Source organism: Rhinatrema bivittatum, chromosome 2 (genome assembly GCF_901001135.1).
Source record: "Rhinatrema bivittatum chromosome 2, aRhiBiv1.1, whole genome shotgun sequence".
In the NCBI taxonomy this organism is placed as follows: domain Eukaryota; kingdom Metazoa; phylum Chordata; class Amphibia; order Gymnophiona; family Rhinatrematidae; genus Rhinatrema; species Rhinatrema bivittatum.
In genome coordinates, this window is record NC_042616.1 from 580,819,007 (window position 1) to 580,832,278 (window position 13,272).

The 13,272-nt window shown below is 41.5% G+C and overlaps 1 protein-coding gene across 9 annotated transcripts in view; it reads right to left on the reverse strand.

Annotated features, from left to right (window-relative positions):
- Positions 1-13,272, reverse strand: part of PTPRM (protein tyrosine phosphatase receptor type M) — a 1,907,823-nt gene that overhangs the window by 1,305,465 nt on the left and 589,086 nt on the right. For all 9 annotated transcript variants that reach the window (XM_029591025.1, XM_029591024.1, XM_029591022.1 and 6 more), the window contains one exon: positions 5,966-6,237. In XM_029591025.1, coding sequence (XP_029446885.1) covers positions 5,966-6,237 — 272 coding nt within the window. The remainder of the gene's footprint in view (positions 1-5,965; positions 6,238-13,272) is intronic.

The window sequence follows — 13,272 nt, forward strand, 5'->3', positions numbered from 1 at the left end:
ATATGCGCACCATGCAACCCAATGTGTACTTTTAGCTGCATTTGAGGGTGGCAGTTTTCCATCAGTCATTTCATCAAGATAAATACTAATTTACCCAGGCACATGATTTTGAAAATTGACCTCCATGACCGAACTTAATTTCACAATATCTCACAAACATTTTCCTTTCAGATCTTTTGGCTACAGATTTCTGTAGTTTGCTTTAAGAAATGTGCACCAATTTTTGTAACAAACTACTGTAGTAGAGAAGTAAGAAACTAAAATGAGATAATTTATAATCAGAAAATCTGAAATGATTGTTTACCTGTTTCTGTTTGTCTATATAGAACAGTCCTTGGAAATCTCACTGATCCTCAGTCAGTAACTCAGTCTAAACCATACTCAGGGCCGGTGCAAGGGTATTAGGCAACCTAGGCAAACCTTACAGTCTGGCACCCCCTCCCCATACACAATTTTAAATTATGCACTTATAACATATTTTACTTGAAAAATGACATTCTGAGCTAAAATTAATATACAAGTTGTTGTGATAATTTCATGCACTATTGTGATGCCAACAAGAAAACTTTGCATCTTGGAATTCATATGGCATCATACCTATTGTGATATATTTCGGCATGGTCCTCCCGTATCAACACAGTACTATCTGCCAACACTCAAAGAATAACAACCATACCTATGAAAAAGAATACCAAAAATATTACACAGAATCTAAAATATCAATACACCTCCTATCAGGAAAACAGAACAGGCTAAGCTACTACAGATCCCTACAGAGAAACCACATGCTAAAAGAATGCTTCATCTCAGTCTTTGCATGCAGAACACAAACCCTCACCAAATACAGAATAAAGCCACGTAAAGTATAAACAGAAATGTGCAGACAAAAACTGAACTGTAAAACACATCACACCAGACTCTATACAGTGTAACAATGGAAAAACAAAAATTTCACCATTCCTCATGAAACAAATCAATAAAATAAAGATATATAAATCATTAATCATAATTATAAAATCATATAAATAAAATAATTTCACAACAGCTGATGAATAGAATATCCAATAATTAAAGACTCATGCAAATTTTGAAAGCTTTACCAACACCAATAAAATATTTCAAACAGCAGACACATCACATACTACCCAATAATTAAAATGGTAGTCAATCAAGAAAAATGAACTTAAAACGCCACCTTTACTTACCCTCTCCAGCAGTTCTCCTACTCGTTTCCCTTGCAGGCCATACCAGAAGCAGCAGAAGCTTCTGAAGCTGTCCTCATAGACCTCTTCCTTTGGACCACAACCAGTCTCTTCTCTCTCTCTCACACACACACACACACACACACTCAGGACCAGTTTCTGTCTCTCACACACCAATCATCTCCCCAACCAGTCTCTCTCTCACTCTCACTCACACACACACATACACACCAGCCATCTCCCTGATCAGTCTCTCTCACACATACACACGTCACCTCTCTGGCCAGTCTCTCTCAATCACACAATGCTCTCGCTCTCTCTTACTTACATACATGCTCTCAATCACACACATGTCTATCTCACTTACAAACAGGCTCAATCACACACATGCCCTCTCTCACAGCCACAAGCCAGCCAAAAACATGCTCCATCTCTCTTGCACACACACATTGACGCACACAAGCACCCTCCCTGACTCACATATACACCACACACATACAGAAGCACCCTCCCTGTCTCACATACACATTACACTCTCACAGAAGAACGTTGCTTTCGGACTTGCAGCATTTTTCACTTTTACTAAAAGTGAAAGTGATGCTCTCAACCGTTAAATAAGAAAACCACATTCCTATCAGAAGGCGAAATGACACCCTTCCTTCAGGTTCTGTCCTCCCAAGGGACAGCCACCCACACCGTACAGCTTCTCTTGTTTTACACTTTCAGGCAATAAAGCAAGTGTCTTTCTTCAAACTATCAGTCGTATGATTATTCATGTGGGAGATATGGAACAGAAAGACATCCTTAGTTGGCTTCCCTTTTAAAAGGGAAGATTCTAGTCTTAGTCATTTAAAAATATACATTTTCTAAAGGCTTAAAAAAAAAAAAAAAAAGCAAAACCTTTTCAGATTCTATTCTAGTCTTCATGCTTAAATTATGTTTCAAAAAAAAAATCCAAACCCCACCTGGCATCAGTATCTTAAATTTGTGATTTTGCTGAGATGAACATTTTAAATACTTTAATTTTTTTTGCTTTAGTATTTGTCTCTACCCACTTTAAGTTAAATTTTATTTTCCAGAAGAGGGATGCTTAAAATTCAGTAATTTCATCTTTCATCCAACTTTTCAAAAGTTGAGGTATATGTATTATCATATTTCATTTTTTTAAACTGGCAGATTTCTTTCTCACATACACACACACTCACAGAAAGAAGATCGGCGCTGAGACTTAGGGGGCGCTGCGGCAGGTAGCCAGCTCCCGACTCACCCTGCCTTCCCCCGAGTGCCACCCTCCCAACACCCCCTAATGGTCCAGCGGAGGTCCTGGGAGTGATCTGCCACTCCTGGGGCCTCGGCTGCCACAAGGCAAAATGGCGCCGGTGGCCTTCAGCCCCTACCATGTGACAGGGGCTACTGGTGCCATTGGTTGGCCCCTGTCACATGGTAGTGGCTAAAGGTAACTGGCGCCATTTTGCTTAGTGGCAGCCGAGGCCCCGGGAGCGGCAGATCACTCCCGGGGCCTCCACTGGACCACTAGGGGGGTGTCGGGAGGGTGGCACTCGGGGGGAGGCAGGGCGAGTCGGGAGCTGGATGCCTTTGGTGGCGCCCCCTAAGTCTCAGCGCTTGGTCTCCACCTAGGCGAGTCGAGGGCTGGCAGAATTTTGAAAGGGCACTTTTTGACCTTTCAAAATTCTGCTGCCTGCCATGGCGCCCCCTAAGTCTCGGCGCTCTAGGCACAGGCCTAGCTCGCCTAGTGGTTCCTCCGGCCCTGACCATACTTGGAAATGTGCATACTCTGAAGAAAGGCTTTACTTCTCCAACTTTGTTTTTAAATAAATGAACAATAGCACAAACCAAACAAACAAAACAAGTGGAAAAACAAATGTGATACATTTACAATCTGACTGAATTTCCTCAGGTTGTTTTTCTCACTTTTGAAAACAGATAGCACATAGATTTGATTTATATTGTGCCGTTATTAAGCAAAACATATCAAGGTTGTAGACTGGACTCTGGGCAGGAAAACCCTGGCATTGAACCCTAAAGCTCATATCTCGAGTTTGTACAGTTCTCACCAAATTACTCATCATTCTGAGAGTCCAGGATCCTCTGTGGTGAGAAGCTTACTCGAAGGCCCTTTCACATTGTCTACGCCCCAGTCACTTTGTCCACACTTTGTAAACAGCTCTAATGATATCTTCACTTAGACAGCAGCAATAACCACACTGGAATATGTGCAGGTTCCAACTCATTTTTACTAATAGGTTGTAAAAATGAATTGATGGTTCTTAACAACTCAAATTGAAAATAATAGCTAATTGATTGATACAAGATAAAATTTAAATAAATTTGTGACTTTACTTCTCCAACAATCAGTTCTCCAATTACTTCAGCCAATTCCTGTAGTGGTTTGACTCCTTTTCTCTTCAGTAACTCAGTCCTCAGCTTCTCCCATGGGAACAGGGGGAAACTTATCTAAATTGATCGCTAACATTACAAATCCCAATTTTAATTCCTTCCCTGTAGTCTTCAATGTTCTCCACTCCCAACTGTGTAGCACCTGATGGGCACCTTATCATTCCTTTCTTTTCTGATGATCCTCCCCAAGTCCATACAACATTCTTACACCATATCTCAATTTCTTCTTAGCAATGGATACAAGTCCATTCTTCATTTATGACACCTCTTCGTCTCTCGGTCCTTTTAAAAGGAAAGACACTGCTCCTCAAACCACCAGTAGCATCTGGGGTGCTCAGTAATACACAACCCCCCCCCCCCACCTCCCCCAAACATTTTACTAAAAATAGCAACCAAATAAGAGGCAGGAAGAGTGGAAAATAACTTTCTCCTCTGGCAACTAAAACAGTTATCAAAACATGGACAAACACTATAGGGATAAGGCTCTCTCTCTCTCCATTCTTGTCCCAAGTCTCTGTTTAGACAGACCCTAAAGGCCTAACCAAAGAAAATACTCAGGAAAGCATAGGCATGCTGCCCTTTGGAAGGTTATCTCAAGAAATCCAACTCAAAAATCCACACTCTGAGATGGTGGCAAGAGTTTATAAAGGCTATGAGCACAATATCCACTTCTCCTACATGGGAGTGCAAAACCCAAACCTCTGCTTAACTTCTCTCTCTGTATCTCCCCAGAATTTTGGTTCCCTCCTTTTGGTAAGGAATCCAAGAGTTCCTTACACACATTTTCACATAAGTCTTGCCTTTCTTTTTTGTAAAAGTATTGTAAGTTTGTTACATTTGTTTTAGGATTTTTATTTATTCATAATTTTTCTTTTCTAGCAGTGGCATGTCTCCTCTTTTCAGAGTGAATCCTACTGAGTGTCAGTGTTTCCTCTCAGAAGCGCATCTACCTATGTGGTATTGCTTTCTCTCTTCACCAATTAGGACTCTCATCACTGGGATAAGTCTTTTTTCATTATATTATAAATTATGATATGTACAGTGCTGGTATATTGATAACACTTTATGTGTTACTGTATTGTGTGGATGCAGAATAATTATTATTAAAAAAAAAAGAAGAAGAATCAACAAAAATACATTTCTACAATCATGCACCTTTCTGAGCTTTTGCAGCCATGTACTGTAGAGGGAACACTGCAATGGTTTCTAACATGCAGAATGGCTGAGCTTCCTTTTGCCATACTAAGCACTCCAAATTCTACTAATGATAGAGTCTAAAGTGAAGAACAATTAGTCCACTAGAGAACCCAGATTTTGGAGCTGCTGTTAGAAAAGAATTTACAATTGTTAAAGCATATTTTTTTCCTATTTTGGCCTGCTTTCTATTGGAGATGCACTACTATCTTTGATTCTGATTAGTTGAAATCATTAATCATGAAATATAGTCAACTCTATACTTCATCTGCTTGTTGGGGTAATTTCCTACTCTAGATGAAAGGCTTCTGCAGTAACTCAAACTTTAGCGGTTCTCTAATTTTTGTACCTTTATGACATTGACACAGGCACCCCAGTGAACAATATCTCCACAGAACAGCTAATTATCATAAACAGTTTGCTTTTCTGTGAATGAAAAAAATGCTCAGGGTAATGTCTAGGATTTTTCCACGTAGGTTAAAATGTACCACTTACCCACAAGACCTCATTAATAGGTGAGGTTACTTTTAACCTAATGCAATTTTTGTTTACAGGGCTATTGATTTTTTGGGTTGATGCAGTAGAAATGTCAAGAATCAAAATTCATTCATTTATCTATGGTAACACACTGATGGCCATCTACATATCCTGCTTTTGCAAGATGCCTGCAAAATAACTGTTTGCTAACTGCTTTGTTTCCAGGCTGCAGGAGCATCTCACCCTGGCTCACATTTGCCATTTTGCAAAAAAAAAAAAAACCAAAAAAAACAAACAAACCACTTCCACATGCCTCACCTCTAAACTCACGTCTGTCATTAACATAGAATATAAGACTGTTTGTCCCTTTATTGCAAAAGACAGTCAAAGAGGATGAATAGCAGAGCAGAAGGCTGCACCGTGGAGCCTTCTTCAATAGGAAGAACCTGATTCTTGCCCTACCCCCAATTACTTAAGCTCGGTAAATCCCTGCATATGTGAGTTTCAAGCTGGGTGAACATTTTCATGGCTTTTACGCCACCAGCGGGGGAATGTTTTTCTAGTTTCACTGCCAGTTGCAAAGAGATGTTTGCTGGTATTTGCTGGCTTCTCTGTGTGGACAGAAGATGTTTGCTAGCTTTACTTTGCTACAAAATTAAATGAACAAAACATACCTGGTAAAAATTAGGCCAAAAGGTGCTAATAGCTAGCTCTGCCGTATTCCAGGTACCCGTGGCAGGCCCAGACATATTCCATATTGGACTCCCAAGGGGACCACTGTTGACCTTTACATAGATGTTCAGAGAGCCTGGGTTAGACCCACTTCTGCTTGAAACAAAGTACTTGAAATCTACACAATGTGTGTCATTCTCTTTCAGATGGGGTGACAGGAAGTGCGCTCTTTGTCCAGGAAATCTCCCAGAGGTATTTACCAGCATGAAAGATCCTACAAAAAAAAAAAAAAAGAAAAAGAAACATTCTCAATCTTAGTCTTTTTTGGTACACAACTGTGTAAATTTAACATCATTTCAATAAAGAAACTGAGAAGTAAGGAAAATACAATAATGCATAATGATAAAGACATGATACATTAGAATTAAATCATTACTTCAATCTGGTTGAAATATACTATAAATAAAGAGGGGTAGATGGATGAATCTTCCTAAGTGGATTCTCAGCCGGCTAGAAGTACACATATTTTCCATGACACAGCTACTTTTAGCAGTAGTGAAAATAGGTACTTCCAGGGGTGTAACTTTTGCTGGGGAAAATAAAATTATGAACATATATTCAATTTCAAAAAAATGTACTTGGACAGGCTAATGCACATCGTCTACAACAATGGTATAAACTATGTAACTGTATATGTGTACTTTTTGCACTGTTTTCTATTGCTTGCTTGGGTGGGATAAAGAGATAAAGGGTTTGGCAGTGAAGAGGGTGATTGTTTTCCGTTTGTTTATTTTTATATTTTTTATGGATGATTTTACTGTAAACTGCTCTAATGGTTTTGCTTATGGTGACGTATCAGCAGATAATGTAGACAGATGAGGTAGCTGGGGCCAGGCACCTTAAGAAAGCAGCAGAAAATGTTAAAACAGTCTAAACTTCTATATTAATATGCATTTCGGCAGTTTGACAGAAACCAGGAACTGGAAGTTCCCCTCTGGCAGAATTCTATCCACCCTGCTTTGATTATCAATAATCCTCTCTTACAATAGTATAGTAAATGACGGCAGATAAAGACCCAAATGGACCAGCCACACTTCCCAGCAATTTGCTTGGGTGGCAACTGCCGCTCCGCGAAAGTTATCTCCAAAGATGAGCCCCTGATAGGCCTGACAGGGGGGGCTAGGCAGGATCTGAGAAAAAAAAAAAATTCTACAATTATAAAGAAAAGACCTTTTTACCAAAAACTTGTCAAACTTCCCAATTTTAGATTACTTAAATAGAAATAAATCCTTGCAGATGCTGTTTTATATGTGTATATGGAAATTATCTGTCCCGTGAGGTGACACTGTACATAATAAACTGCAGACTGTTTGGTCCTTCAAATATTCCAGCAAGAGTGAACAGCACTAAGGAGCTGTCTCTCCCCCTCTACCCCCATCTTCAAGGGAATAAAACGGGTCAACATTGGTAAAGTATTTTGTCTATGAGGATAGTGAAGTTCAAATCAAAAGCAAAAAAAAAAAAAAAATCACCAAGAATTTAAAGTCACTTATCACATATAAATAACATTCAATCAGTAGCAAAAGCATTCCAAAAAGGTTAATAAAAAAACTAAAAAAAGGATGGAGGAAAAGAGCTCAGCAATTCTTAGGAGCAAAGCCCTCATAAGAGATACAAACTATCATTAGTCAGAAAAAAAAGTTTTTCTGACTAATGATAGTTTATCTCTCTCATGAGACCTTTTGCTCCTAGGGATTGTGGAATCTTTTCCTCCAACCTTTATGCGGGTTTTGTTTTATTTTTTAAAATCTTTTTAGAATGCTTTTGCTACTGATTGAATGCTTATTTTTTTAACTCTTTATTTGTAATTTTAAGTCAAATATACAGAACAGAAAAGATATTTGATAAGAAAAATAAACAATATATACTATAATCATAAGATATTTAAGAAAATATAAGAAAATAATATATCAGTATATATTGCCACTGTTAGTCCCCAGTTAGAAAAAGAGGGGGATAGGAAAAAAAGCCTTGGGGAAATGTTAGTAACACAAAACAAATGTCTTTAATTAAAGATGAAAGATGCACAGCAGACTACACCCCAATACTAAATATCCACATTGGCAGTAGTTAGAGGTTCAAAAACCTCTCGCCAGACTTCCAAAAAATTATTCAATTGGATAGGATAAAAAATAAATAAATCTGGATGAATTAAGTATTATAACACATTTGCAAGGGTATCGTATAACTCATGAAGCTCCTAAAGATAGAACATCAGCTTTCATGGCCAAACATTTCTTTCTTCATTCTTGCATCATTCTAGATATTTCAGAAAATATCCAAATCTTTTGGCCTTTAACGTAACGTCTTTATGACGAAAATACAGAGAAAAACATTATTACGATCTTGCACAAAAACGAATGAGACCAGGAGAGCAACACAATCTGTAACATTCCTATCATCAGATTTTTCTAAAAAAAATCTGTTAAAATAGTAGGAACTTTCACCAAAGAATTATCCACAGATTTAGGAGCAGAAAGAAAAAAACTTTCTCAAGAGGAGGAAGTGCATTTTCTGGAATTAGCAAATCTTCTTTCAAGTTTAAAGAAAAAAGATCCAATAGTGTAGTAAATGGAATCTGTGAAAAACTGAGTAATCTCAGGTTCAGAGAACTGAGACAGTTTTCAATATTCTCGATTCTACAAGAAGTAGCAGACAAGTACTTAATGATGTTACATTGCACTTCATGAACTTTTATTAAAGATGCTTCAACATCAGATTCTTCCTTCTTCAGAGAATTTAAATGCTGCTAATGAGATTGAAAATTATTATATAAGTCAGTGGTCAATAATAATTGACATCATTATTGTCCAAAGTAATGACTGCTGGTTTAACAAAGACAGAAGAATCATGAAATGCCATAGCGAGAACTTTAACTAGTGAAGCAGAGTCCTTCATACCTGATTCAGTTGCTCTGGCCGATGGATCAAGGAGTGGAACCAATTTTTCTGCACCAACCTGTGCCTCTGGGAGCTCCGAAACCTCCCCAGCTAGATTCCAACGCTGAATCAGCATTGGTGTAGCAGGTGACATGGAGCCTGAAGATAGACTAGAGCCGTCCAGGATCCCAGCCACTTCAAAGAAAGCACCGGGAGAGATGGCAGCTCTCGCGAGAAGACGTGATGTGGAGCAACAGTCGGGGCTTAGAGAGACTTTTGCCGCCGACGGGCTGGCGTCCCCTATAGCAGCATCGACTGTCGAAATTTGGGGAGAAGCGTGCTCGAGGATAGTTGTTTGACAAAGGGATCGGCTGTCTTGCCTTGTCGAATAGCTCAATTGCACTTCCCCATGTCAAGGAAATTAAGAATAGGAATTGTAGAAATGAGGACATAAGGGAGCGCTCGAGAATGCTACTGCTGTGCAACGGCCATCTTGGTTCCCTCCTGAATGTTTATTTATATGTGATATGCGAGTTCAAATTCTTGGTGAAGCATCTTTTTTTCCTCAATTATTTTGTCTGCTGATATTTGATTTCCTTTACTTTTTACATGCTGTGTTGGAATATGCTACTCAAAGAGAGGGAAGAAAATAGTTTGAAATAACTTAAGCAACTAAACTAAAAACCTGATACAGACTGTTTAAAAATAGCTGCCCTGCAATCTTTTCACCTACTAGTACCTAACAACCAATTTGCATCTCATTAGAATCCAATACGAACTCTATGCTGGTTATTATTGTATGTCATAAAGTCTATATTTAAGTACAACGGTATCCACTGATTCTAAAAAACTCTGGTAAGTGAGTTACTAAGGATAAATGATGGCGAATCATTATCATCTCTCATGTTTTGTCCTTGATCAGCAGCTGGAAACCACCTAGCCATTAATTTAAAAAACAGTAGCACAGTTACTTTGAGTCACTGTGGAGCATATGCATTAAAAGCAAGTTGAAATTAATACATCATGCACAAAAGCTCTAACATGGGGCAAAATGCACACTCCTTGGCATATACGCAGGGTACTTTACATTTTAATATGCCCAAATATGCTACTCAGATAGAGAGAATGCTGATGACTATTGGTCATTAATAGGAGCAAAATTTAAGATGCACTTAAAGAGGGTAATTTTTAAAGGCATTTCTGCAGGTAAAACACTGCTTTAACTGCAGAAATAGTCTGTTATAAAATGCCTGCATGATATGTGGGTACACTTATGCAAAAATGTCCTGTATATGTGTAAATTCATCCAGTCTCAGTGGAGGCATGCTTAGAGATAGAGGGGTAGATTTTCAGACCGCGCGAATAGGCGTACTTTTCCGAAATTGGAGCGGCCTTGGAGGGAACTTTCTTTTGCCCTCCCCTCACCTTCCCCTACCTAACCCACCCGCCCGGCCCTGTCTAAACCCCATCCTTACCTTTGTCGGGGGATTTACGCCTCCCAGAGGGAGGCGTAAATCCCCGCGCGCCAGCGGGCCGCTAGCTCGCCGGGACACGACCTGGGGGCGGGTCTGGAGGGCGCGGCCACACCCCCGGACCGCCCCGGGCCGTAACCACGCCCCCGGACCCGCCCCCAAAACGGCGCTGCGCTCAGTCCCGCCCCCGACACGCCCCCCTCCGAAAACCCCGGGACTTACACGAGTCCCGGGGCTCTGCGCGCGCCGGTAGGGCCTATGTAAAATAGGCTCACCGGCGCGCAGGGCCCTACTTGCCTAAATCCGCCCGGATTTGGGCGGATTTAGGCGAGCAGGGCTCTTAAAATCCGCCCCAGAATTGGGAGGCAGCTTTGTACTTGCATGAATACTTTTTCATTTTCAGAAGTATGGGGCAGATTTTTAAAGCCCTATGCACGCTGGGCCTACAAACTGTTGGTGGGAAGGCCAAGAATGCAGCCTTCACTCATTAGTAAAGTGTTAGCTTGTCAAATTAGCATGCTAGCAGTTTATTAAAGCTCTCCTGATGAGGTCTAAATTTATATACTAACAGGCCGATTCAGTAAAAGTCGCGTAAGAGCAGGCGAGTGCCCGCTCTCCCGGTGCGCGCAGAGGCCAATCTCCTGTGCGCGCGATTCAGTATTTAAATGAGGACCCACGGTAAAAAGAGGCGCTAGGGACACTAGCGCGTCCCTAGTGCCTCTTTTTTGACAGGAGCAGCGGCTGTCAGCGAGTTTGACAGCTGACGCTCAATTTTGCTGGCGTCGGTTCTCAAACCTGCTGACAGCCACGGTGTCGGTTCTCAAACCCGCTGACGCCGGCAAAATTGAGCGTCCGGTTTTCAACCCGTGAGCCGCGGACCGATTTCAATTTTTTTTTTTAAATTATTTTTTACTTTGGGACCTCCGACTTAATATCGCCATGATATTAAGTCGGAGGGTATACAGAAAAGCAGTTTTTACTGCTTTTCTGTACACTTTCCCGGTGCCGGCAGAAATTAACGCCTACCTTTGGGTAGGCTCTAATTTCTGAAAGTAAAATGTGCGGCTTGGCTGCACATTTTACTTAGTGAATTGCGTGGGAATACCTAATAGGGCCATCAACGTGCATGTTGCGGGCATTTTTAGTTTCAGGGGGGTTGGACGTGCATTTTCAATGCGCTATTACCCCTTACTGAATAAGGGGTAAAGCTAGCGCATCGAAAATGCGTGTGCAAACGCGGGTTACCAGTGCGCTCCACTGGAGCGCACTGTATTGTATCGGCCTGTAAGGGTGGTAATTTTATAACAGCCCTCATAAATTAGATAGTAGAAACACCAATTTTCAAAATGAACTTGTGTGCCTAAGTTCATTTTGAAAATTATCCCACCAAAATTACCCACACATCTGCAAATTTGTACATAGAAAGTTTTCTTGAAAATGTACACACATAGGGGCAGCTGAGCCTATTTTCAGAAGGCGCGTGTAAAGCCCCAGGACGCGCGTATGTCCCGGGAGTTTTCTGAATGGATGGGCAGGGGGCGGGACTGGGGCGGGACAGACGGTACGGGATGTGGCGGGGTGGTCCGGGGCATGGCGGTCAGGGGGCAGTCCAGGAGGCATGGCCGACTCCGGCACAGCGGCTGGGGGATCGTGTACCGGCATAGCACTCGGCCGGCGCATATAACTTCGAAAACAAAGGTACAGGGGGGGGGGGGGAAGGAAAGTTCCCTCCGAGGCTACTCCGATTTCGGAGCGGCCTCAGAGGGAACGGGGAAAGCCAGTTGGTCTCCCCGAGGGCTTGGCGCGTGCAAGTTGCACTAGTGTGCACCCCCTTGCGTGCGCTGACCCATGATTTGTTTGCGCCAGGTAGTGCACACAAATGTAGGCCGTGCACATACCTTTCAAAATCTGCCCCTTTGTGTGTAAATTTTCAAGAAAACTTTCTATGTACAAATTTGCAGATGTGTGGGTAATTTTGGTGGGATAATTTTCAAACAGGCCGATACAGTACAGTGCGCTCCGGTGGAGCGCACCATTAACCCGCATTTGGACGTGCGTTTTCGACGCGCTAGCTCTACCCCTTATTCAGTAAGGGGTAATAGCGCGTCGAAAACGCGCGTCCAACCCCCCCGAAACTAATAGCACCCGCAACATGCAAATGCATGTTGATGGCCCTATTAGTTATTCCCGCGCGATTCACTAAGTAAAATGTGCAGCCAAGCCGCACACATTTTACTTTCAGAAATTAGCGCCTACCCAAAGGTAGGCGTTAATTACTGCCGGCACCAGGAAAGTGTACAGAAAAGCAGTAAAAGCTGCTTTTCTGTACACCCTCCAATTTAATATCATGGCGATATTAAGTCGGAGGTCCCAAAGTAAAAAATAATTAAAAAAAAAATTAAAATCGGCCCGCGGCTCGCAGGTTGAAAACCGGACGCTCAATTTTGCTGGCGTCCGGTTTCCAAACCCGTGGCTGTCAGCGGGTTTGAGAAGAAGACTTCACCTTTCATAACAGCAACAGACCCACCAGAAAACAGTATCTTGCCACTCTTCACATCCCATCCCCCAAACTTACTAAACTTCACTCTACCAAGGAAAGAGCCTTCTCCCTTGCAGGTCCCTCCCTTTGGAACAAGCTACCCACCTCACTCCGCCTAGAAACTTGCCCCAAAATTTTTAAACAGAACCTGAAGACCTGGCCCTTCACCCACTCCTACACCTAACCTTCTTCCTCCCCCTTCCCCCCCCCCCCCCCTTTTTGTAAATACGTACAATTATCTACACTATCTATATATTATGTAAGCTTCTCTGCCTTTTTTGTAAATATGTACAATTGTCTATTTAATATTTTAGATTGACTTTCCCCCTACCCTCCTCAGTTCCCCAGTTCTCTGTCTC